At 35.0% G+C, this 27342-nt stretch overlaps 3 protein-coding genes across 4 annotated transcripts; 2 read left to right on the top strand and 1 right to left on the bottom strand.

Moving 5' to 3' along the window:
• The first annotated feature begins 197 nt into the window (after positions 1-197).
• dhrs13l1 (dehydrogenase/reductase (SDR family) member 13 like 1) lies at positions 198-7496 on the top strand. Its single transcript, XM_067383687.1, has 5 exons — positions 198-360; positions 605-723; positions 2114-2237; positions 3220-3546; positions 5281-7496. The coding sequence occupies exons 1-5, from the start codon at positions 237-239 to the stop codon at positions 5541-5543; spliced, it is 957 nt and encodes a 318-aa protein (XP_067239788.1). The 5' UTR covers positions 198-236; the 3' UTR covers positions 5544-7496.
• Positions 7497-8529: 1033 nt separating this feature from the next.
• On the bottom strand, positions 8530-17685 carry cenpu (centromere protein U). 2 transcript variants are annotated; one of them, XM_067383652.1, is made up of 13 exons: positions 17582-17685; positions 15627-15704; positions 14082-14187; positions 13754-13985; positions 13578-13671; positions 13168-13284; positions 12989-13085; positions 11987-12083; positions 11817-11895; positions 11679-11726; positions 11518-11579; positions 9989-10145; positions 8530-9831 (listed from the first exon to the last, which is right to left on the bottom strand). In XM_067383652.1, exons 2-13 carry the CDS (start codon positions 15672-15674, stop codon positions 9718-9720), a joined length of 1251 nt encoding a protein of 416 aa, XP_067239753.1. In that variant the 5' UTR covers positions 15675-15704; positions 17582-17685; the 3' UTR covers positions 8530-9717. The 2 variants fall into 2 exon arrangements, with proteins under 2 accessions (XP_067239753.1, XP_067239762.1); XM_067383661.1 differs by lacking the exon at positions 17582-17685 and adding an exon at positions 16193-16230.
• Positions 16778-21749, top strand: slc25a51b (solute carrier family 25 member 51b). Its single transcript, XM_067383674.1, has 2 exons — positions 16778-16885; positions 19917-21749. Exon 2 carries the CDS (start codon positions 19975-19977, stop codon positions 20875-20877), a length of 903 nt encoding a protein of 300 aa, XP_067239775.1. The 5' UTR covers positions 16778-16885; positions 19917-19974; the 3' UTR covers positions 20878-21749.
• The last annotated feature ends 5593 nt before the right edge of the window (positions 21750-27342 follow it).

The following is a 27342-nucleotide window of genomic DNA, read 5'->3' as shown; positions in this document are numbered from 1 at the left end:
AGTTCTTGTATTTATATAGTTCTTGAGGAAAGGTGAGGACAAACACAAGTAACTTTGAACTCATTCTTTAACTGCATTGTTTTGTAAGGGGTCTGAGTGAACATTTATCATCCGGATGTCATTATTTAACGCCCACATTCCAGACTTTCCAGAAGTTTAAAACGGGTGTGACTTGAAATCTGCACGGTTCACTCAGCTTCCGTGTCTGCTTGAGGCGAACACTTCTGACTGCAAAAATGATTTTCTTTCTCTTTATTGTGGTTTTGTTGGTTGCATATTTTATTGCTCATAGGATTTTTGTTCAGAGGAAGACCTTCACCGGCACTGCCAAACTACATGGGAAAACAGTCATTGTGACGGGTAGGTGAAACATGCAAGATTTCTCCGAGGATGTTTTCAAAGCTCAACTTGGATGTTTATCCCTTAGATGAGATTAAAACAGACACCAGCTGTGGACATTCAGGAACAGTGAATGTGGACAGCAGGCATTGGAAGATTCAGCAAGTGCAAATACTTGAAGCTACGATTCTGTGCTGAAACAACACCGAACACTACATGTGCCGACAATCAGATAATACCTGCATGTGTTGTGTGTGTCTGACAGGCGGCAACACTGGCATTGGGAAGGCGACTGCGGCGGCGATGGCTGTGAGAGGAGCCCGAGTGATTCTGGCCTGCCGCAGCAAACAGAGAGGAGAAGAAGCAGCGCGAGAACTCAGGATGGTGAGTGTGAGGAACGCCGGGGCTAGTTGTCACAGGGAGCATCTCTAGCCCTTGTGCAGTCTTCGTTTGGGAAGCACACAAAATTAAATTTTGTAACAAAATATTTATATATATATATTTTAAACAAATGTAATTTTATTGTTTATTAATGTTTTTATGCCACATTTGTGCAGTTTTTGGAGGATTCATCATATTTTTTTAAATTTATATAAATTAAAAAAGTATATATTTTTTTAATACAAAAACTTTTTATGTAAAATTCACTTTATAAAAGTATACTAAATTTCATTCATGGGGATAACATGGATAATTTACGGAAGAGGATTAGGCCAAGCACTAATAAAAAATAAAACAAAAATGTTGAGAAACTCCTTAAATTACGAGAAAAAATGTGTTAAATTTAAAGAAAAAAGTCAAAATAAAACATTGAGAATAAATTCATTAAATTACGAGGAAAAAACGCGTTAAATTTCAAGAAAAAAGTCGAGATAAAATGTTGAGAATAAAGTCATTAAGTTACGAGGAAAAAACGCGTTAAATTTCAGGAGAAAAGTCGAGTTAAAATGTTGAGAATAAACTCGTTAAATTACGAGAAAACATTCGAAATAAAATATTGAGAATAAAGTCATTAAATTACGAGAAAAAAGTCGTTAAATTACGAGAATAAACTCGTTAAATTATGAGAATTTCATTAAATTGAATAAAAAAGTAGAGATAAAATGCTGACAATAAACTCATAATTTAATGAGTTTATTCTCAACATTTTATCTAGACTTTTTTTCTCGACATTTCACAACTTTAATCTCGAGATGGTTTTATTTTTTTATTATTGCTTGGCCCTAATCCTCTTCCGTAATAATTTGACATGGTTTAGTGTAAGATTTTTGTCCATCTTTTGGAAAATGCAGTTTTAAAAGTAAAAAAAAAAATATCACTTTTAACAGTAAATGGCTGCAGAGCTCCACTATTTGCTATTTGACTGACTGAAAGACACCTTTTCACAATTATTTTTTTGTTGGATTCATATCACATTTTGAAAAACTATTTGAAAAGTAATTTTTATTGTTATAATTGCGATTTCATAATATTTAAATACAAAAAATACTTGTGAAAAGATGTCTTTCAGTTTGGGGTCTAAAAAGACCCAAAAAACGTTATAAGCGCAACAGCACTATATGTCAGCGCGCTGCCCACGAGGCTATCGGCCCTGACCTGAGTATCCTTAAAGAGATAGTTCACCCAAAAATGAAAATCACTTACTCACCCTCAAGTTTTTCCAAACCTGTATGAGTTTCGTTCTTCTGTTGATAAAAAAAAAACAATATGGACAAATATGGAAAAAAAAAATTGTCTTAGTAAATGATGGAACATTATAATATTTTCTTTATAGGAAACTGGAAATGAGAGTGTGATCTTCATGCAACTGGATCTCGCAAGCCAGAAAAACATCCGCTCTTTTGCTGAGAACTTCCTGAAGGCCGAGTCCAGACTGGACCTGCTCATCAATAACGCAGGTAATATCTGGCCACAAAACGTGATCAAGTCTTAAACCTAATCATAAAACTTTAACATATGCACAGTGTCTTCACTGAAAGCTCTTCAAAAAATATGAAAAAGTTTAAATGTACTGTATTTCAATACTATTTTTATTTTATATAAAATATATATTTTACAAAATATTTTTACTCTAAAATTGCTATAAAATAAAAGCCATATGTCAAACCAAAATTTGTGTTCCAAAATTGAAGTTCTCATGAGATTTTGTTTAGGCGCTGTACCAAAAATGATGCATTCTCCTGTAACAAATTAATAAATTTCTGTCTAAATATCACTTCTATCACAAAGCAGACTCCAAATATGGAAGCTTGAGATTCAGACTTTTCCAACAATGTGTTTTGTCAAGATTAGAAATGTTTTTACTATAAAGTAGATTTAAAGTAAATTTTGCAATATGAAACATGACAGTGCCCACTAGGGGGAGGAGCCCAATAAAAAGGATTTAAAGTACCGTTTCCATGGTAACGCAATGTCCAATTTCAAAATGGTTTGAGATTTTAAGCTTTGGAATGATACCTAATTAATGGTGATTACTAAAAGAAAAAAAAGGCACAAAAAGGCAATAAATAAAAAAACACCAAGCGTTCTGCTAGCAGGATGGTGACGGTTTAATGCAAATTTTTTTAATAAAGGTTACTATTTTGATCGGGTTAATGCATCCTTTTCATTAATTGTCTTTTCAACATTGATCAAATAATTTCTTGAGCATCAAATCATCATATCAGAATGATTTCTGAAGGATCATGTGACACTGAAGACTGGAGTAATGATGCTGAAAATTCAGCTTTGATCACTGGAATAAATTACACTTTACTATATATTCACATAGACAACCGTTATTTATATTGTAAAAATATTTCACAATTTTTTGCAGAACCGTTTTTTATTCCAAACTTTGGACCACTAACATCATGAATGATATCTGTTTTTGTTGTCCAGCATTGGCCACTCCAGGATGCACCGAAGATGGCCTCGGGATGATCCTCGGTGTCAATCACATCGGTCCATTCCTGCTGACCAATCTTCTGCTGGAGCGTCTCAAGGAGTGTGCGCCAAGCAGGGTGGTCAACGTGTCGTCTTGTGGTCATGATCTGGGCACTATTGATTTCGAGTGCATCAACACACACAAGAGGCTCGCTCTGGGATCATCTGACGGAGATTTATTCAAGGCCTACACCCACAGCAAGCTCTGTAATGTGCTCTTCACACATGAACTGGCCAAAAGACTGGAGGGAACCAAAGTCACATGCTACAGCCTTCATCCAGGTTAGTGATCAATACGAATGTGCAATATGTGAGTACTATCTTTTGAATAACTCTCATTCATTTACTAACAAACATCATACAATGGCAAGACAAAAACAAATCCATGCACTGGTTGATTTTCAGATATTTGTCTTTTAACAATGTGTTGTTTCAGACTAGTGGAAAGAAATCTTTTTTTCTCTATAAGCGTCTGTTTAAATTATAATACATATCTTTAAAGTCTGAGTTTTTCCTCCACTTCAGCAGTACTTGCATACACCAAATTTTACAGTTTTATTCCCATCTATATTCTGAAGGTTTTTATAGAAGGGTTTGTTAATATATATTTTTTCTGATTTTATATAACATTTCATTCCTAAAAACATGGTGAAATGTTTTTTTTCTGGCTGTTGACAGTTTTTTCTGATTTATGGAGAGACAAAAAGAAAAATCCAAAATTCCCTCTATATTAACTCTAATATGTCAACAAAATCAAACTGCTCAATTGTTATCAATTTTTAAGATTTCTGCTCTGTAAATGTGTGCAAATTGTGCCTATTTAAATATTTCAGAAAACTTGCAATACAAAAACGTTTTGCAGTTATTAATGTAATCAATTAACTGGGGAAGTATGGTGATATCTAGTAGTTACATTTTTTGCACTCTTAAAAAAATGTGTTTTTTTTTTTTTGTCATAGAAGTACGGAAGAGGATTAGGGCCAAGCAATAATAAAAAATAAAACCATATCGAGATTAAAGTTAAATTTCGAGAAAAAAGTCGAAATAAAATGTTAAGAATAAACTCGTTAAATTACGAGAAAAAAGTCATTAAATTTCGAGAAAAAGGTCGAGATAAAATGTTGAGAATAAACGTATTTAATATCATGAGAATGAAGTCATTAAATTACGAGAAAAAAGTCGTTAAAGTACGAGAACAAATTCGTTAAATTATGAGAAATGTCGTTAAATTTCGAGAAAAAAGTCGATAAAATGTTGCGAATAAAGTCATTAAATTACGAGAATAAACATTAAATTATGAGAAAAAAGACGATAAATTACGAGAACAAACTCGTTAAATTTCGAGAAAAGTCGAGATAAAATGTTGAGAATAAAGTCATTAAATTATGAGAATAAACATTAAATTACGAGAACAGTCGATAAATTATGAGAACAAATTTGTTAAATTTCGAGAATAAATTCGTTAATTTAATGACTTTGAGAAAAAAGTAGAGCTAAAATGTTGAGAATAAAGTCATTAAATTAACTAATTTATTCTCGAAATTTAACAAATTTGTTCTCATAATTTAACGACTGTTCTCGTAATTTAATGTTTATTCTCATAATTTAATGACTTTATTCTCAACATTTTATCTCTACTTTTTTCTCAATGTAACAACTTTAATCTCGAGATGGTTTTATTTTTGTATTATTGCTTGGCTCAAATCCTCTTCAGTATAGAAGAACCATGATTGGTTTTTCAAAGAACATTTCAGTGAACAGTTCTTTAAAAAAACTATATTATAAGAACTAAGAATTTATTTATTTTTCTAGAGTGAAGAACACTTTAACATTCTAAAGAACCTTTTTCCACAATAAAGAAGCTTTTGTGCAACAGAAAAATTCCATGGATGTAATCATCAATCACAATTTTTTTTTATTTTTAAGAGTTTATTCAACTTGGATGTCTTGCCTTAAAAGATCAGTACCCATTTCCCTTCTTCTAACGGTTTGTTTTTCATGTTTGATCTGGTTCAGGGTCAGTAAGGTCAGAGCTCGGCCGTGACATCAACGAATGGCACACACGTATTATCAAAGCCATCGTCAGCAAGTTCTGGGCGACAGACCCGGTGTCCGGCGCTCAGACGACGCTGTACTGCGCCCTGCAGGAGGACATCGAGCACCTGAGCGGACGATACTTTTCTGACTGTCAGCTGGTGCAAGTCAAGCCCGAGGCCAGAGATGATGGAATCGCCAAAAAACTGTGGGACGTTAGCGAAAAGTTATGTGGCATGATTTGAATACACAGACATCGCAATACACTCCAAGAACACGAATAATGGAGCCAAGTTATATTTATGCATGTCCTACTCACTGTAATTACGAGATAACAACCTATGATGTTCTATTCAGAGCCGTTCACTTCCTCGGAATTATGCCTATCTATGGCAACACTATGGATGCCAAAATGAATCTGCAGTCATGTGGTATAAGTCAAAGCTCTCACAAATTTCTGAGTTTACAAGTTGTAATTATGAGTTCCACTAGGACACGAATGCTTGATCTCGTACTTACAGTAATTTTGACATGGCGTAAATGCACATTTACAAGAGGGAAACTCTGAATACTAGACTACTAGGGGCGTGTTGATTTGAAACATGGCAGAAACACTTAGTATCAATAATATCTTAAATCTATAGAGACCAGTGAGAGAAAAGCAAGGTTTGCTTCAAATCTAGCTGTGATACCATGTATACATTGGTGAAAAATATTCATTTCTATCACTTTTTTGAATTCAGACTAGTCAGATTAGTGAAATAAATATTTCTCTATTTGCATCTGTAGGTTTAATTTATAATACATAACTTTAAAGTCTGCAAGTTTTTTCTGCACTTCAGCAGCACTTACATGCACCAAATTTTACAGTTTTATTACCATCTATATTCTGATGTTTTTTTTTTTTGTAGAAGGGTTTGTTAATATAACATTTGTCTGATTTTATTTCATTCCTAAAAAAAAAAAATAATAAATGGTGAAATGTTTGTTTTTGTTTTTTTTTCTGGCTGTTGACAGTTTTTTTTTTCTGATTGATGGAGAGATAAAAAGAGCAATCCAAAATTCCCTCTGTAAAAACCTTTAAATCTAATATGTCAACAAAATCAAACTGTTCAATTGTTATCAATTTTTCAGATTTCTGCTCTGTAAATGTATGCAAATTATGTCTGTTTTAATTGCATATTTAAATATTTCAGAAAACTTGTAAAACATTTTTGCAGTTATTAATATAATCAGTTAACTGGGGAAGTATTTTTGCACTCAAAAAAATAAAGTCCCAATTTTTTTTTTTTTTTTTTTTTGCAGCAGTGTCATAGAAGAACCATTTTTTGTTCCTTAAAGAACCTTATAGTGAACAGTTCTTAAAGCTGCTGTCTGCGATTTTTGTCCTTCTAGCGGTTAATAAACAGAACTGCACGCGTCTTGCGGAGGAACATTCTAGCCGGAACTACTTTTCTCCGTGTATGTCTATGGCGAGTCACGCAGTTACTGTTATACTCTGCAGCGAGTCCTACCAGTCTGGTCTGAAATAGTAAATATAAACACTTATTATAAGTGCACCATAATGATTCAGGATAAGACAAAAACACGGTTTGGAAAATGGATTCATGCTGTATATTCTCATTATATAATTTATGTAAATTAACACAAAAAAGTTGAGGACTGCAGCTTTAACTTTTTTTCAGTTTTAAAATAACTAAAAATAATTTTTTTTCTTAGTGTGAAGAAACACTTTATAGTGGAAAAAGCTTCTTTAGATTAGTAAAGAAGCTTTTGTCATGTCATTTATACTCATGTATAAATAAGTGATGGAAATGAATATTTTTCTCCATTTTGAATTCAGATGTATTTAATTGGGGGTTATTGTTCAGAATCCAAATAGGAAACACTTTATTTTAAGCCATTACATATAATGCATTTATAAAGGTATTCATAATGTACATAACACATATCTTTTCATAATTAATTGTAACCGAAGTTAAAGTATAATATTTGCAGATTCCTTGTTGCATTGGAAATAGGCTACTTCTGTGTTGTTTCTGACTTGAATGTGTGATGTTGTAGTAACGAACAACCAACTCTGTGGTACGAATTTCCCATGTGCGCTTGAAGGCAGCATTAAACTAGCTAATTTGAATGTTTTTTGCACTGTATTTGTTAAAAAAATAAAGCAATTTTACTGCAAACTTGCAGTTTGATGAGGAAGAAGCGTCACTGCCTTTCAAACAGCAACTTTGAAAAAAGTAAGTTGCACAATTATTGTGGGTAAAAGTGTTTGTTTAAAATGTTTTAGGAAATGTTTTTTGTTTTTCTGCACAGAACAAAATGTCCATAGCATCTCTTTCTCTAGTGATTACTGCCTGATAAATTCAGCTGAAAAAAATCTACATGTCAGTTCGGGATTTGGTGCCATTTTGAAAGTTAGACTATCCCACTGTACAAGGCCAAAAACAAGAATTAAGTAGGTAAAAAGCATTTTCCCCCCTTTTATCTGGACAGGCAAAGTGTAGAGAAGAAGATTAGATTAGAGCAAGATGAAACCTGCACTAGCAGGAAGTGGTTTAGTCTAATAGCCCATTCACAACACTCAGATCAAGTGTCGGCAGTGACGTGGCAGTTTTTGGATTGACAGAAAACACGCACACCCGACATCCATCAGTAGCATCAAGTGTGTACACTTCACAGCCTGTGCAGTCAGCTACACTTACACTTCTTCTCCAGTGTTTATATTTTTTTAGTATGTGTCCAAAACATGTTCTGAATAACTGATAAACTCATTCCTAGAGGAGTCCGGGCAAAATGGGCTCATTCCAGCTCTTGGAATAGCATGAAAAGAAAGACGGGCAATTTTAATTTTAAAGGTTTAGTAATTTTGATAGTATAGTCTAGTTACTACACATGTTTAGTACACTACAATTATTTATTTTAGTACACTCTTAAAAGAAAGGTTCTTTATTAGTTCCATAATTCCATGAAGAACCTTTAATATCCATGAAATCTTTCCATTCCACACAAGGTTCTTTAAAGTTTAGAATTTGTACACTAATAATGTTCTTCACTCACTCTCTCTTTTTATTTTTATTTTTAAGATCATATCTATCCACATTTTTGCACATTCATTCACTCAAAAAGTGCACTTTATAACACAAGGAGCCCAAAAACAGCACCAGAAACCCCAGTTACATCATTTCTAGCCTATAATGTACATTATCTATATATGACCCCCTTTATCAGACAAGTTCAGGTGGGGCATTCTGGGACAAAGGGTCCAAATGACCAAGCACCATCATAAACTTTACCCTTAATGCAAATGCATCAGGAATAAAGACCCATTCACACCAAGGACGATAACTATAATGAAAAAAATATATTCTAAATATAAAAGTCTATTACACAACTATTTTTTCAAGCAGATGAACGATAAAAACATTGACAGCCAATCAGAATCAATCCTGCTTTAAAGAGCTCAAGCATTTACCCTCTGGTGCTGCTCGTGTGTCGGTCGAAAACGACAGAATTGTTTTTTCAATTAAATGAATGTAGTCTGTACTAAAATTTAGTTTGATAACATTTTTATTTCATATTTTATGCACTTTTTGAGCATAGTCATGAACAAAATCCAACTTAAACTGTGGTCAATCTTGAATGCTTTGAAGCACAGACTTAAATTTGGTCTCTTTTTAAAGAAACACTTGGTCAATTTTTCTGATGTGAAAAAGGTTTAAAAAGTGATATAAGTTTATTATTATGAAAAATGCACAAAAATACGATCTTTAAATTTTATATGAAATATGTATTGTCCCAAACATGTTTTACTCTAAAACTGTTAGAAAAATCAAAGCTTTAAATCTAAACAAGTTGTGCTCCAAATTTGAGGTTGATATCTCAAAAAATGAGCTTTCAGTAAGATTTTGTTTGGCCGCAGTACCAAATGCTTCCACTAGATGAAATTCGTCTTCCATTCATTTCCAATGCACTAATTTTTGACAGTGAATGATACCCGAAATGTGACTGTTTCTTCAAGGACCATTTAACCTTTCATGTCCATGATTTTTTTTCTGTGTTCACATGCCGAGGGTCAAAACCTGTACCAAGTTTTGTACATTCCGATGAAGTAAACAATTCTAAAAAAAACTAAATACATTTAATATAATATTTTGGACAAAAAAAATGACCAAACAGCACCAGAAGGTTAAAGCGGCAGACGACAAAACTGCTGTGCACAGAATAAACAGAACAATATTGTCAGCTGGTGTGGGGTGGCCAGTTATTGCTATATATATATATATATACACACATACACACACACACACACACACACACACACACACACTACTTCAGTTACAATAAACTAATAAATAGTGTGACAAATTAAATTGTTTATTTGTTGAGCTGTACAGTGTGTGTTGATTATGGATTTTATGTTTCATCTAAAACCTGCTGTAGATGGTCATTAACAGTCTTTAGCTGATGTTCTGTTCCCATGATGCCCCTGGCTTCCATCAACATGGCAGGCATACAAGACGGACCATACTGTCAGTCAAAAGAGGAAAAATAAATGAGAAAAGCACAGAAGCACAACAAACCCCACAAATCACATACAAAATGGCAAGATGGTTTGCTTGTACGGTAAGTTCATGGATAGAATTCAATAGGAATGAGGGATCAACACCAAACCGAACATCCTCACCGTTTCTACTTCCTCCGGATGAGCCGTGCGGTGCTTCAGGTACTTCCTGTTGAGCTCCTGCAGGCTGGCGATCAAAGAGGATCCTTCTCTCAGAGCTTTGAGTCTCAGCTCCATCTCATCATGATCTTTCTGGAGACTCCTCAGCTTCGTCTTTCCCCTGAGACCGGAAACCCATTTAAATGACCACATATTAGAGCTGTGTGATTAATCGAATTTTACCTTCGATTTTGACTTCCAATGATCGTGAAAACAAGATTATCGAAGTAAAATGCGGCATTCCGTTTTTCACACCTTTCGTTTCTTCCAAAATCTTAACGACTAATCCTCCAAAGCAGATAACGTGATTGCAGTCCAATGTTGCTAAACTGCAGAATGTGCTTAATATTAAAAATAATTATTAAAAGCGCATTATTAAGCCATAAAAGAGAAGTCGGATATGTATTTCGTCAGTATATGGATATGACGAACATCCATATCCAGATATGGATATGTATATTCGTCAGATGGCTTTCTGAGCACGCTCTAGTGAGACAGAGCGAAACACAGACAAGCAAAGTATACTTTAGGCTTCGGGTTCAGGCATAAAAATAAAAAATATGTCAAAATACCTGTCATAGTTCTTAAGTGAACAAACAGTTGGGATATCTCGGATGTTTTTGATCGTTTTTGTGCATTCAGTCTTAAAGTGACAGCAGCCTAATAAACATCATGTCATTAATGTTGATCAAAAGACAAAGAGAAAATCACTCTCTGCTCTTGACTGAATAACTTTAGTAGCTTTAATAAGAATCAAAGTATGTTTCTTTCATGCAGTGAAGACTTAGTTTTATTTTACATTTGATTACTTTATTCAATTTCTGTTGTAGACCTTCCTAAAAAAAGCACCATTTTTGTTCTATTGTATTTTTTGGCCCTTTGGTTTCTTTGTTCTTACTGTATTACTGAAATTACTCATATTTTCAAATAAGTTTTTGAGCATATTGACCACAACTAATTGTGTTAAATATTCATGATTTCATTATTGACCAAAATAGTTATGATTATGATTTTTGCCATAATTGAGAATATTATAGTTTGTATTAATATTTTGAATTAGTCTGCAATTTTTTCTGTTTTCATTTTAATAATTTTGTTGTGTTTTTATTTTTATTAGTTTTTGTTGTTCGCTCTCTCTCATATATATATATATATATATATATATATATATATATATATATATATATATATATATATATATTCATTTGTAGTTAAGGTTTAGTGCATTTAGTTAAACTAAATGAAAATGAGAAATGTTGGTAACTAGCTGAAATAAAATAAATTTAGGGTTTTTTATTTCAGTTAAAGATTATAATATTTCAAGTAATAAAAATGTTTATGTTTTTAGTTTTAGTTAACTATAATGACCCTGCTTACAACATATAACTTATGATTTCATAACCATGACGTGAACACACAGTTTTTGAGATTTGTGACATCAGATAAAACAGATAAACAGATAAAATCCAGTTTTTGTACTTGTCAGTGCTTACTTAATGAGTTCATTACTGGCTTCCACAAGCCTGGACCTCTTCTGATTAATAGCTCTATTAATCTGAAAGAGAAAACAACACAGTTAATCCCTTCAAAATAAAGATGCTATTTAAATAATGCCTAAATACTTTACCAGATGAGTCACATAATGAAGAATCACCTTGTTATTTTCTCTTTTCACACTCTTGAGTTCATTTGTCGCTGTGATCTATGAACGAGTGACACATTTTCATCATTATTATGACAGCAGCAACACTTCCATTTATTTTCTATGAAAAGACACGTAATTCATTCTCACTATCTCAGAGAGCTGCTCCTCAAATGAGCGACTGACGGCGTCGATGGAGCGTTTGACTGCGTCAGAGTTTATGGTCTGCCTGTGGAGAACCAGAATCAAACATCTGAGTTTAACTTCTATTAATAACAAGAACACTGGAGTGATTTGATGAACTGACATCATATACGTACTTATACTGAGTGACAATCTCCTGGAAAGTATCGAGCACCACGTCAAGATCAGTTGGACTTCTCAGATCTCGGGGTTTTTTAGAGGGGCCAGCTGTCTCTGGAGAAGGATGATTTAAATTAATGCATTTAACAGACGCTTTTATCAAAAACAGTTCAAGGTACACATTTTATCAGATTTTATCAGATCATGCATTCCCGACACAGCGATGATTCACAACATCTATAACAGCTACTGAAGATTCTTGGCCAAAACAGCTTTTTAAATAAGTTTGAATTAATTAATTATTATTTATTTTTTTGGCAGTTTCTGGGTTTTGGCCAAGTACATTCTGAATTTTCGGTTTTGGACCATAATTTTAATTTCGGTGCATCCCTAATGGAAACCTATATTTTTAAAGATTTTTTAGAAGCACATATAGAGAAAAAGTACGGGAAAAAGTCTTCCAAAACCAAGACAAGTACAAATAGGCTCTATTGCACACTATTAAAGCATCTGATGCATGTAAATTAAAAACACCACACATTAAAAATAAATCGAATAAATAAAAACAATGTTAAGTGCATTTTATTGCATAATAGTACATACAACATAACACATAATACATATATATATATATATATATATATATATATATCTAAGTATCGGTGGTATTAATATGTTTTATGGAAACAATGCAATATTATACATTGTATAATATTACATGTAATATTAATCCTCTGGTGCTCTTCGATCACTTTTGACCAAAAAATGTTATGTTTTGATTTTTTTTTAAATTGTAATTTCATCGGAATGAAACTCTGACTTTAATGGCACTGGCTATGTGAACACACCATGTGACCATCATAGGAAATTAATAATACTATATGAAAATACTAATAAAATAATATATGAAAATATCAATGTAATAATAAATATAAAAAAATCCTAATAAAAGTAATTATGTCTGGAAACATTGTTCTCAGCAACTAAACATTTAAAACAACAATTAACTTGTTTAGTACCTGATGAAGATAAAGACTTCCTTTTCTGTTTGTGTCCGCTCTGCCGTTGGCTGGAAGATCTCCTCTTTGACCCTTTCGACTTCTCCATGCTTGGGTGCTGAAAAGGACAAAACACTGAATTTAAGGCCAATTATATCACATTTCGTATGTGTAGAGATGGCTAAATATATGAGACGTACAAAACTTTCATCCTCATCTGTCAGGTCCTCTGAGGACGGCGGTGACCTCTGCGGTCTCTGAGATTCTCCTGGGGTCGGAGATGTTTCTTTTGCTGACTTCTGACCTTTTCCGGCTTTCTGGAAAAATAAAAACATGCATTCCAAATAAACTCCTTTCCATATCTGCCATACATTAAAGTCAACATTAAATTGACATCTTTTCTTCTCTATTGTGTATGTCGAGTGAAACGCTTGTGGAACAAGAACAAATGTAGGGCGGGGCTTGATTTTGTCCATGGGGAATTGATTGGATGGTTGTGGTTTGCCATTGGTGGATCTCATGAGAGTGAAAGGTTGCCCCGCCCTCGGATATACGACATGATCGGGAAGAAACAACTAATTTAACTCAGTTTCATACTTTAGACGCTCACCTTGGACACAGCGCTCGTGGGGACTGATGTTCTTTTCTTGTCTGTATCCTCTCCGCCCTCTGATATGGTTGGTAAAGTTCTGCCTTTAGCTTTTCTATGACACAGAAACACTTTACGTTATTATGGTGATCATAACCACAGCAGAAACACACTGATCTCGCAGGATCACACTCTACCTGACTACTGATTTTGCTCCTTGATTTGGTGGCTCAGATGGTTCCTGGTTCTCCTTGGATGCGTCGTTCTTATTCAAGCCCTTGGAAACAGTTTGGGCCGTTTTCTTAGTCTTATGAGTCTCCACAGGCTTCCCAGCTCGTGGCCGATCCGTCTTCTCTGGAGCAGACCTGTGGCTCTGTTCTGGTCCAGGACTGAGATCTTCCTCTAAAGCCGTGCTGTGAAGCGGATTCCCTGCAGAAGACAACAGGAATCACACTAAAGTCACTTTTGGGATTTATACAGAACAGTTTTCAGTCCTCACATTGATGGTGATTTCCAGTGTCATACCATGAGGAGAATACTGATCTCCCTGAAAGAAACTGGCTTTCTCTATGGATGAAATGTCCAGGGCTTGTGGAGACTCCTCAGTACCATCATTGTTCTGTTTTGCACTCTAAAAAACGATAAATAAAATCCTGTCAATTGTGTCCAAACTTTAAGAGTGTATTATTGCATAGTAATTGCATGCACAGTATAATACAATACATAAATTATGAACTGCTACTTCAGAGCCCAAGTCATATTACATTTATAACATAACTTTATACTTAATATTACTAATATTATAAACAACAATAAAATATTTGTAATTAGATAATATAAATATTGGGGAGTTTATTTATTTCAGGACAATACAATATTATACAATGTTTAATATTACATATATCCTATTATTAGTAGTATTATAAGCTGCATTATAAATCAGAACATCAATTATATATATATATATGCAAAATATATTTGTATATTATTATATTTAATTTATAAATCATATATATATATATATATATATATATATATATATATATATATATATATATATACATATACATACATAATACAAGTATTGGTGGTATTAAAACATGTTTCAGGAATTACAAGTAAAACTAAATAAAACAATACATAATATTAGACGTCATATTAAAATTAGTAATATTATATACTACATTATATCACAAACAACAGTAACAATACAATATTTGTATTACATAATATAAATATTGCTGATATTAAGATTATGTTTCATGAATTACAAAACATAAAACACTACAATACAATTTTATACAATGTATAATATTATTACATATGTCATATTAATATTAGTAATATTACTATTATATATCATACACAATAAGAATTATAAAATATTTTATAATGTTTCATTTGACATTAGATAAATATTGGGGATTTTATTTATTTCAGGACAATACAATATTATACAATGTTTAATATTACATATATCATATTATTAGTATTATAAGGTGCATAGAAAATCAGAACACCAATAATATATACATATACTTTATAAGTATATATATATATATATATATTACATAATACAAATACTGGTGGTATTAAAACATGCTTCAGGAATTAAAAGTAAAACAAAATAAAACAATACATAATATTAGACATGTCATATTAAAATTAGTAATATTAAATACTATATTATATCCCAAACAACAATAAGAATACAATATTTGTATCACAATATTGCTGATATTAATATTATGTTTCGTGAATTACAAGTAAAAACATAAAACACTACAATACAATATTATACAATCTACAATATAATTACATATGTCATATTAATATTAGTAATATTACTACATTATATATCATACACAATAACAATAATAAAATATTTTATAATGTTTCTTAAATTACATAAAATTATATTAATAAAACTAATAGAATATTATTTATCAAACAAAGATAACAAAAAATATTTGTTATTATATAATGTAAATATATTTCAGGAACTAACGTTACGCGTCAAAAATACATCACATTTAACTTAGATGAGAAATAATACAATGTAACACTCACCTGCAGCTCCCGCTGAACAGCTTTCAGTGTTCTCGTCATCCTACTCATCTTTACATTAATTTAATTATATATAATTATCTGCATAAACAACAACAACAACAACAATCAGAAACTAAGAAAGAACGGCAAAGTCTGTCAGCGGAAGTATTTTTACCGCGAATGTTTGAACCATAGACTGTACCATCTCAGTAACGGGGGGAGACATTAGTGTGTGCTTTTCGTTTATATACAAAGTAGGAATTATATTTCACTATTCATTTGACTATAAAATTTATTAAAATGGAAATTAAGAAAATTACTTCACTTTCATACGATAAATCTTTTAACAGATTAAAATATACTTTTCAAATTACGTTACCCCTCCAAACACAAATGGAAGATTCCTTCCCTGTTTTGTGTAAAAAAAAAAAAAAAAAAAAAAAAAAAAAAAGTGCACAAGGCGAGGCAGCGGATCATTTGCGTCTCTGCTGCCCTCTGCTGTTCTGGCGATTATATGGTATCTGTTGATCATAAATTTTAAAGGGTTAGTTCACCCAAAAATTAAAATTCTGTAATTTATTACTCACCCTCATGCCGTTCCACAGACATTCGGATCGCGTGTCAAACCGCCAAACTGCTGAAATCACGTGACTTTGACGCTCCGAACCGCTGATTCGACACAGAAGATTCATAACACTCCGAAGCTTCATGAAGCAGTGTTTTGAAATCAGCCATCAGTATATAAGTTGTTATTATTATTATTATTTTTTTTTTTTGGGGCGCTCCAAAATATTGTCGTCGCTTTATAATATTAATATTGAACCACTGTACTCACATGAACTGATTTAAATATGTTTTTAGTACATTAATGGATCTTGAGAGATGAAATGTCATTGCTGGCTATACAGGCCTCACTGAGCCATCGGATTTCAATAAAAAATATCTTAATTTGTGTTCCGAAGATTAACGAAGGTCTTACGGGTGTGGAACGGCATGAGGGTAAGTAATAAATGACAGGATTTTAATTTTTGGTTGAACTAACCCTTTAAATATAGTTGTTTCATTACCATACATTGTTATTGGAGTGCCCTCCAGTGGCTATTTCCCTTACGATCTCCACGCAGAGTGGAAACACTAGAAGCGATTCCTCCGTAGCTACTTCCGGTCTCTCACTCTTTCCATCTGAAGTGGAAACACTAGAAACTAGAGCCGCGGTACCGCCTTACTGACCCTAACCAGCCCAATACAGCCGTCAATTTCCCCCGGACCACAACCAGAAGGTAGTTAATTACATACATATAGCTCTACGAAATGCTCAGATTTTAATAATTACAAATATAAACAATTTTAATGCAGAATTCGCTGTGTAAACACCTAAACTTGTGCTGTCACAGGATTAGCATTAGCTTCGCGTAGGTGTGTTTTTACAGCTTTAATAAGTGACCTAAATCATATCTAAGCATTTAAACCAAAACATACAGTTAATTTATGTGCATTTAATTGATATTTGAGAGTTATTTGACGTGTCGTGGTCAAAAAGAGCAACATAATGTAGTTTCCATTGAGGAAAAATGAAGTATACTTTATGTATTTACTCTTATATTGCTTCCACGTGAGTTTTTAATGTATACATATTTGATATATTGGTGTTTGGTTTTTTGCCTATCCACTGTTTGTGGCACTGTAGTGTTAGCAGTAGCCTATTAGCTGTGTTTATTTAGCACATATACTGTTTAATAATATAATGTAATGCAAATGAAACTGTCATCTGCACATCTGACACCATCAATTATATGTATTCAGAGAGCTCTGGCTTTCACATACACTGGAATGAGATGATTTGTGTTAAATCAGATCATATCAAGGACATTTGCTGATCACAGCATGTTTAAAGTCCTTTATAAGTGGTGTGTCATTCTTTAAAGTCACATATGTATGCACATTAATGAAGCACTGTCCAGTTGGCTAACACTGACCTGTCAGCACTGTCCGGTCACGGTCATGCAATATTTTGCTCTGATAAATGAGTTTGGAGAGTCTTATGCATCTGTCCAGCAGATTATTTCACGACCTATTCCTCTCCATGACCTTCAAAAGTCCCCATACTGTCTTCCCTGACCACCACATGTGCCGTTTTATTTTTGGAGAAGTCTTGCACATGGGTTATAGTACATTCATGCTACTAGATCTCTTTTGAGCAACTTTAAGGAGTCAGTCAATATCAAAATGAGACTCTCATGTCATTTCAGACCTGCACAACTTTAGTTGTGAGCTGAAAAGCACAATAGCGTCTTATAAATAGTCCACATGATTTATTATATGTATGTGTGCTATATTTCAACTGCTATCTTCCTCTTCACTGTTACTGTCAAATCTCATTTACACTTCTGCATTTTTAATGCACATTTAACATTATTAACATAAAAGCATGCACCGTATATATTGTGCCAAGTTGAATATATGCTTGCGTTGTGTGGAAAAGATCAGTGTGAACATTATTCGTATTGTATTCCACTGAAAGTCACACAGATTTGGTTCGACATAAGGGTAATGTTTATTGAATAGATATCACCAAACTTTCCCCATTTGATTAATCACAGTGCATTATTGTTTTGTATTACAAGTTTTTGTTTTGATTGAAATCTACAGATGCACCAAAATTTGGGATAAGCTAAATCTTTTGCCTGTGGTTTCTTCTCTGATGATAATCATATACTCATTTTTGATTAATTAGCTATATATAGCTATATCTTGCAATATGATGGTAAATATAAAAGTAATTTAAGGCTGAAACGGTTCAGAAAAACAGTAGTCTGATGTCCTACTGCCCTGTCTGGGACACTTGATCTTTGGTTAGGTAACGTGTCTTATCTCAGCAGTTAATGACGCAAAATGGTTTCAAAAGATTAGACTCTTACCTGAAACCACTGGGCTATAAAACACACTTGGACCAGATCTACAAGGGCTGCTCGATTATGCCAGAAATCATAATCATGATTATTTTTGGTCAATACTGAAATCATGATTATTTGTGGGCGATATGATCTAGGGAAACTAATGTCAGGAAAAAGGTCCTCAGAATAATTACATTAGACAAATAAACAGTCAGCAATACGATAAGAACAGAGAAATGAAATACAACAGAACAAAATTACAAAAATAAATAAGTGTCTTAAGTTCTTCAGAAAGTAACCATATTATTTGGATAAGTAATAGCCTACAACACAAATGTAAAATAACACTGCATAGTCTTAGTGTGTACATTAAATATAGATTAATCCTAATTAAAGCTACTTAAGTTATTCAGTCAAGATCAGTGAGTGATTTTCCTTTGTCATTTGTTGTTTGATTATCATTAATGACGGACTGCAGCAGGTTTATTAGGCTGCTGTCACTTTAATTTACTTCAGAATTCAAATTTCCTGATAATTTACTCACCCCCATGGCAACAAAGATGTTCATGTTTTTCTTTCTTCAGTTGAAGAGAAATGAAGATTTTTGAGGAAAACATTCCAGGATTTTTCTCCATATAGTGGACTTCACTGGGGTTCAACGGGTTGTAGGTCCAAATGTCAGTTTCAGTGCAGCTTCAAAGAGCTCTACATGATCCCAGATGAGGAATTAGAGTCTTATTTAGAGAAAAAGAAGAAATAAAAATTATATACTTTTCAATCACAAATGCTCGTCTTGCACTGCTCTGTGATGCTCCACGCATTACGTAATCATGTTGGGAAGGTCACGCGTGACGTAGGCGGAAGTTAAGAGCTAATGCACTGATCCAATATACTGTTACACATGTGTTTTCTTTCTCAACTGTTTACATTTACTTTAAGACATAACCCACTGTGTTTACGTGAATGCTCTCCAAAAAGGGAGAAACTTTTGTGTGTATGTGTTTTGGAGCGAATCTGAAGCCCATTTTCTTATCCTCTGACTCAGAGCTCGCGCTTGGGGTACAGTTTCTCTTGTGCAGCTTAATGCACTTTTAATAACGCTGTTTAAGATCAAACGTCCCTCAGATTAGCAACAGTAGACTGCATTTTATAAGTTACAAGACTTATTTATTCAGCTGATTTAGATGTTTAGTTTAGGCTTTTAGGAAGGAACGAAAGTGCACCGCTCTGAAGGAAGGGAAGGTGCATGGGACGGAATGTGGCAATGGCACAATAATCGTTTTACCTCAATAGTCTTGTTTTCATAATCGTAAGCCAAATTACAATTAATCGGACAGCCTAGGATCTACTCACAAAACATTTCGAGATTAAGCTTATGACAGTTACTGACTGCTTTATCTCCTCTCTTTTTTTACAGGTTGGAATGGGCATTTCCCTGAATCTCTTCTGCTGACCAGTCAGATGCTTATTTTCCTATGGGGGTCGTTACCACTATGGACCCGGATTCGGGCAAGTTGGGTAAAAGTGGCCATGCTCTGATAGGAGCCAATGTGGGCGCTCGAGGAAAGCACTACGTGTGCGGCTCGTTTGCCGCTTTCACCAACATCATCGTGACCTTCCCAATCCAGAAAGTTCTGTTCCGGCAGCAGCTTCACGGCGTCCGAGCGACCGAAGCCGTCCGTCAGTTGCAGCGGGATGGGTTGAGGCGTCTCTACCGAGGGCTCCTGCCTCCCCTACTGCAGAAAACCACCACCGTGGCCATCATGTTCGGCCTGTACGAGGATTTTTCCCGGCTGCTTTTGCGGCACGCCCGTGGCAGTGGTGCACCCGAGCTTGTTACTCGGAGCACCGCCGCCGCACTGGCCGGTACGGCCGAGGCCGCCCTCACGCCCTTCGAACGGGTGCAAACGCTGCTTCAGGACCACCGGCACAATGGGCGCTTCAACAACACCGCCCACACCTTCCGGACTCTCCTGCGGGAGTATGGTGTTAGGGAGTGCTACCGCGGGCTGGTCCCAATTTTGTTGAGGAACGGACCTAGTAACGTTCTGTTCTTCGGGTTACGTGGGCCCATTAAGCAGCGGCTGCCTGATGCCCGAACCCGGGTGGGTCACATAGCCAATGACTTTGTGTGCGGCGGTCTGCTGGGCGCGGCCTTGGGCATCATGTTCTACCCGCTGAATGTGGTCAAATCCCGAGCGCAGGCTCAGGTCGGGGGCGAGTTCGTTCCCTGTCGGCAGGTGCTGATGACGGTGTGGCGGGAAAGAGGCGGCAGCATCGTGATGCTCTTCCGCGGAGCGACACTCAACTACCACCGATCCTTGCTGTCCTGGGGGATCATCAATGCAACTTACGAGCTTCTCCTGAAAGTTTTCTGATGGATAACGCAGTGCACTTTTCCAAACCTAGCCAAAATTGAGTGCGTTATCCCTCTTTAAAAGAGGTCTAGACACTGCCAGCGACACTTAAATGTATAGTCCACTTGAAAATGAAAATACTATTATCATTTACTAACCCTCATGTTGTTCCAAATTTGCATTACTTTATTTCTTCTTTGGAACACACGTATTTTGAAGAAACCAGTTTTGGTTCCAACTGACTTGAAATGTTTGGTTTTCAACATTCTTTAAAATGTCTTTTTGTTTTCTGCAGAAGAAAGAAATGCATGCTGGTTTGGAATGACATGAAGGTGATTAAATGATGATGGTATTTTTAGGTAACATCTGCACTTAATGATCTGTATATGGACGCCGTTCATGTGCCGATGCTGACATATAAAGTCCGCCCGTATTGCTCGGCTACTATAAGTGTTGTGAAATGTATCGCCACAAGTCGTGGTTCTCGTATGTTTTGTATTGGCTCTTTTACTCACTTTTATGGGGGTCTGTGGGACACAGATGGAGAAAGCACAGTGTTGCACTACTGACAGTACATTTCTACTTATTGTGGTTTTGTTTGAAAACCCGATGCACAAACTCTGGACTGGAGTATATCAAGCAAGCCATGCGTCTTCGTGAGTGTTACGTGCAGGTTGACTGAGCGTTCGTACATGGGTGTGAGATGTGGACCACACAGAGAGAGACGTCTGTACAAACCCATGATATGTTATATTGCTTTTGCCAATCAATCAGAAAACATCTAGGTGTATTCAAAGATTTGTGATCATTTTCATGAAATGCTATTTTTATGTAAGTGTTTTGCGACAAAAATGAAATGTTCACATTGTTGTGGGTGGAAAGTAAACAAGTAATTCCTTTAATTGCATTCTGGGTGTCATTATTGAACAGTTTATGATGGTTTAAAGTCAACATGAGATCAAAACAGACAGTATTATTAGGGGTTCAAGCGTGTAGCTCTCAAACCCTTTTGTAATTGTTAAAATTTCCAAGGATCAGCATTGTCTCCTAAAAGTGGTCAGGCAGACCAAACCGTAAGTTGTAGAGACTTGAACCTTTGAGGTCTAGTAGTACTTACACCGTCACCAAGGCTGGTCCCAATTGACCCGATCGGACCAAACCAGTGCAGCGAGATTCTCCGGAGTCTGATTGTCAGTAATTATCAAAAAACCTTGAAGTTTCGATTCACGGTCTCTAGGGGCCGCCAAAAAGTTTGAAGTGGGTGGAGCCACTTTTCCTAAACTGGCTATAACTCGTGAACGGAATGAGATATTTTCACCAAATTTGGCACACCTCTGTAAGAGCTCATTCTATGGTCACATGAAAAAGGACACAGAGATTTGTCACATGGTGGCGCTATAACAGGATAAAAAACATAAAAATGGCTATAACTACTTCACCGTTAGCCCGATTGACTTTAAAATTGGCATGCATTGTCTTTGTCCGAGGTGCCATGATTGTCTATGAGGACAGTGATGTATCTCAAAAAATATGGCTGCATCGGCCAATGAAGTTTGAGCAGCTGTCAGACAAGGGTAATGGAAGCCGTTCGGAATGAAACTCTCTGGGCCTGTTTGACTTACGGCCCTAGAGGCCTGTGAGAAATTCGAAAGACTGCCACTGTCCATTGAATCTTTCGTAAAAAATACTGGAGATTATTTCAAAAACCTACTTTGGCGAACTAGTCCTAGGTTTTTGGCTCAACCTCGATAACTGTTAAAAAGCTTTAAAAACTATATATTTCCTATGGTAAATTGCCTGTATTGGCTGTAAATGGTCTTTTCCATCGATGATCGAGATGGTTACAGGCTTGCTAATTAAAACGTAATACCTTTTTACACATTTGCTTAAAGACCTTAAAACGCTCGAACCCCAATAATTGCTGCTCGCAGCTATATATATATTTTTATTATCCATTCCTTGTCTTATAGCATGACATTATTTTACTTTTTTGTTTTTCCACCTGTCATAAGAGATCAATTTTCATTCATGATACATCAGTTCCCAAATGTCTCATTTGAAAAAGTTACATTATGACATTATTAGTTCCTTGTTGACTTTAAAAAAAAAAAAAAGTATTGGTGTATAATAATAATAATACAAGATGGTGTAGAGGAATATATTTAATTTAGTATTAAACTAAAACATTCAGTGTAATTGACTATTTTGCCTAGTATTTTGACAAAAATATCAGGTGTATTATGGGTATAAATATTATGTATTATGCTTTTAACATGCTAACACCTGGCACTTGATCTGAGACATATTTGTCAAGTCAGGTTGACAGACCGCAAGGGAGGTGAACTACATTTTGGAACAGCTCCTACACTCTTAGGTGAAAAGGTTCTATATGGAACCTTAAAGGGCTCCGTCAGGCACTTCATATATAGAGTCAAGAACCCTAGAGTTCTGTATAGAACCCCATTTTTTTCCCAAGAGTGTAATTCTATTAAAGCTGGATTCAGTTAATTAGCAGTATATCAAAAAGTCAAGAAGACACACTGATAGAATTCAAGTAATTCAAAACCTTTCTGTCTTAATTTTGCATTTGTTTTCTCCGAGTGCAGTTTTTCTCTTTCTTCGAGACTTTCTGCATTTACACACCTGCCTTAACCGCTGTTGTTGACATAATGGACTCAATTATGTGAAGCTGAAGCTGTGCTCTTCCCTCAGTTCTGCTAAAACAGAATTAACCTCCAGTGGACAGAGGAAGACAGAAATGTCACCTTACAGGGTAAAATGGCATTTCAGGGCAGGTGCTTTGCTGCATGGCATCATGTGGGTGGCTATTCCTCATCTGGGTTTGGAAGAGTGGCTAGAACATTACAGGTTGATGGAGGCAGTAGACTGACATTTAATTTGAATTAAAAACATGAATATTGAGGATAGAATATACAGGATAACATGCTATCTCCCAGCTACAGTCGCCATATTGAATGTTATTGAATTTCTCCAATTCATTTGTTTACAAGTGGACTACAGCTGCACAATTTTGTTTGATCACGATTGTAAATCGATAACCACACAAAATAATATGTAATTTACTAGGGGTTCTGACAGTCTATTTAAAAATAGGTAATGAATTATTTGGTAACACTTTAGTCATTAATGAATAACTTATAAGTTTAATAATATTAATAAGTTATTCATTAATGATGGAACAGTATTCTAAAGTGTTACCAATTAATTTTAATGAATTAATGATTCAATGACTCACTCATAAAGACTTCACTTGTTTAATTGCTGGATGAATCTGCATTTTTGAGCGAATCTCTTAAGTGAATGATTCAATTGTAATTGATACAATCTTTATTTGAAACATCAAGTTACTTTCAAAAGGTGATTTACTTTATTTTGAACGCTACCTTAGACATCAGTGTTTATATCTGAACTATAAACTTTTATCCCATGCAGAATAATAATATCCACAATAATTTGAATTATTGTAACAGAAATAATAATACTGTGAGGTTGAAAATACTGTTTGTGTAGCTGTTTGACTAAACAGTACATCTAGTTTGTCTAATATTTTTTGTAATAAAACATCACTTGACTCTCAGTGTTAAATTACCTTAAGTACAGAGTTTCCTATGATGCATTTACAATTTTGAAGAGAAAAGGCTACAAAAACATCTTTCTGCGCTACGACATTTAGTCACTCCCTCTGTTCGTAAGCCACAGATTACAGCGAGCGTCTGCCAGTAAACAGCTCCAGCAAAATCCCATCATTCCCTCATTTTGAACTGTGAAATACTTCGACTGAGTTTAATCCAAGGTCTAATCTGTAATCTCCTCCTGTGAACTCAAAAGCAAATACAGTCTGACTGACAATTTACTGTTTAAGTAGGTGTGTTAAACTAGACATACAGGTGCTGGTCATATAATTAGAATATCATCAAAAAGTTGATTTCACTAATTCCATTGAAAAAGTGAAACTTGTATATTATATTCATTCATTATACACAGACTGATATATTTCAAATGTTTATTTCTTTTAATTTTGATGATTATAACTGACAACTAAGGAAAATCCCAAATTCAGTATCTCAGAAAATTAGAATAATGTGAAAAGGTTCAATATTGAAGACACCTGGTGCCACACTCTAATCAGCTAATTAACACCTGCAAAGGCCTTTAAATGGTCTCTCAGTCTAGTTCTGTAGGCTGCACAATCATGGGGAAGACTGCTGACTTGACAGCTGTCCAAAAGATGACCATTGACACCTTGCACAAGGAGGGCAAGACACAAAAGGTCATTGCAAAAGAGACTGGCTGTTCACAGAGCTCAGTGTCCAAGCACATTAATAGAGAGGCGAAGGGAAGGAAAAGATGTGGTAGAAAAAAGTGTACAAGCAATAGGGATAACCACACCCTGGAGAGGATTGTGAAACAAAACCCGTTCAAAAATGTGGGAGAGATTCACAAAGAGTGGACTGCAGCTGGAGTCAGTGCTTCAAGAACCACTACGCACAGACGTATGCAAGACATGGGTTTCAGCTGTCGCATTCCTTGTGTCAAGCCACTCTTGAACAACAGACAGCGTCAGAAGCGTCTAAAGACAAAAAGGTCCAAAGTTATGTTCTCTGATGAAAGTAAATTTTGCATTTCCTTTGGAAATCAGAGTCCCAGAGTCTGGAGGAAGAGCGGAAAGGCACACAATCCACGTTGCTTGAGGTCCAGTGTAAAGTTTTCCACAGCCAGTGATGGTTTGGGGTGCCATGTCATCTGCTGGTGTTGGTCCACTGTGTTTTCTGAGGTCCAAGGTCAACGCAGCCGTATACCAGGAAGTTTTAGAGCACTTCATGCTTCCTGCTGCTGACCAACTTTATGGAGATGCAGATTTCATTTCAGGACTTTGTACCTGCACACAGTGCCAAAGCTACCAGTACCTGGTTTAAGGACCATGGTATCCCTGTTCTTAATTGGCCAGCAAACTCGCCTGACCTTAACCCCATAGAAAATCTGTGGGGTATTGTGAAGAGGAAGATGCGATATGCCAGACCCAACAATGCAGCAGAGCTGAAGGCCACTATCAGAGCAACCTGGGCTCTCATAACACCTGAGCAGTGCCACAGACTGATCGACTCCATGCCACGCCGCATTGCTGCAGTAATTCAGGCAAAATGAGCCCCAACTAAGTATTGAGTGCTGTACATGCTCATACTTTTCATGCTCATACTTTTCAGTTGGCCATGATTTCTAAAAATCCTTTCTTTATATTGGTCTTAAGTAATATTCTAATTTTCTGAGATACTGAATCTGGGATTTTCCTTAGTTGTCAGTTATAATCATCAAAATTAAAAGAAATAAACATTTGAAATTTATCAGTCTGTGTGTAATGAATGAATATAATATACAAGTTTCACTTTTTGAATGGAATTAGTGAAATAAATAAAAAACTAAATGTGACCGTCTTTGGGAATAAAGCCCTAAAATACCTAAAATCACTCAACACAGCGATTTTGTTTACATGCAAACCTCACAAAACCTGTCAAGAACAGGTAATATTTAACCCCAAAATCAAAAGAAAGATATAAGAAATTAAATGGTTTCTAAAGAAAATTAAAAAGCCACAAAATAATAAAATGCATTAGTTCCACAGCATTTGTCATTCAAAATCAAACCTTTATTATCATGAACACAGTAGAGGGAATGCAAAACATACTCTCGATTGTCCCTTCTCATTTTATTCAGATGTTTGCCTTCATATTCACGTACAGCCACATTTAAGATTACTGTTTTGCACACTTTGAAATGCAATTGTCTGCATACAACATGTCTCAATACATATGGTCCTTACAAGCAGTTTTTTTTTTTTCTTCATATTTGCTACAAATGCAATGGCAGTTCATTTTAGTCTTCATCATTCATAGGACCTTCATATTACAGGAAGATTTTATACAGAAACATGTTTGATCTTTGATGCTCAATATGAAAGTAATTTCTGTGAAAAGTATGAATGATAACAGATTTCATATTAATCTCTTTCCTTCTCGTGACTTTTCCTTCAATGCAAACTAGCTTTGTGTCTTCTGACTTGATAACCACAATCTGGCAGTGTGTGTGTTTGTATAATAGGGGTGGAGTGTCTAATATGGGTGATATTCTTGCCATCTGGAAGCACTTCTCTAATGTCAAGTAACTTAGTTAGAACTGAACAAGTATGATGTATTAATCCATCCAGTGACCTCAAGTTGGTCATGTGATCTGAGCGATTTAAATATGTATTCTGGCTGTAAGTTTCCCTTTTAAACCTGATCTGGAAACAGAATTTTAACCCTTGACTGTTATACCACAAAATACTGGTCTGAGATCAGGGCAACTGAATCTGCTCAAGTACTCAAAATTCAGAGGATAGATCTTTGATGATCTCCCCAATCATATTTTTCTGAATAATGACAGCTAAATCCAAAATGAGCATTTTAGTACCTGAAACAAACTCCATGC

Source organism: Chanodichthys erythropterus, chromosome 1 (assembly GCF_024489055.1).
Source record: "Chanodichthys erythropterus isolate Z2021 chromosome 1, ASM2448905v1, whole genome shotgun sequence".
Taxonomy (NCBI): domain Eukaryota; kingdom Metazoa; phylum Chordata; class Actinopteri; order Cypriniformes; family Xenocyprididae; genus Chanodichthys; species Chanodichthys erythropterus.
This window is presented reverse-complemented; position numbering and strand designations above follow the sequence as displayed.

Bases quoted from the DNA above. Each gene is read 5' to 3' on its own strand.
- slc25a51b (XM_067383674.1), top strand. From the start codon at position 19,975: ATGGGGGTCGTTACCACTATGGACCCGGATTCGGGCAAGTTGGGTAAA.
- cenpu (XM_067383652.1), bottom strand. From the start codon at position 15,674: ATGAGTAGGATGACGAGAACACTGAAAGCTGTTCAGCGGGAGCTGCAG. The intron at 11,580-11,678 runs GTGATTCTTCAT...TTTCTCTTTCAG, and splicing joins TGAAAAGAGAAAATAACAAG to ATTAATAGAGCTATTAATCA. The intron at 10,146-11,517 runs GTAAGCACTGAC...TTCCGGTCTCAG, and splicing joins GCCAGTAATGAACTCATTAA to GGGAAAGACGAAGCTGAGGA.
- dhrs13l1 (XM_067383687.1), top strand. From the start codon at position 237: ATGATTTTCTTTCTCTTTATTGTGGTTTTGTTGGTTGCATATTTTATT. The intron at 2,238-3,219 runs GTAATATCTGGC...TTTGTTGTCCAG, and splicing joins CCTGCTCATCAATAACGCAG to CATTGGCCACTCCAGGATGC. The intron at 3,547-5,280 runs GTTAGTGATCAA...GATCTGGTTCAG, and splicing joins ATGCTACAGCCTTCATCCAG to GGTCAGTAAGGTCAGAGCTC.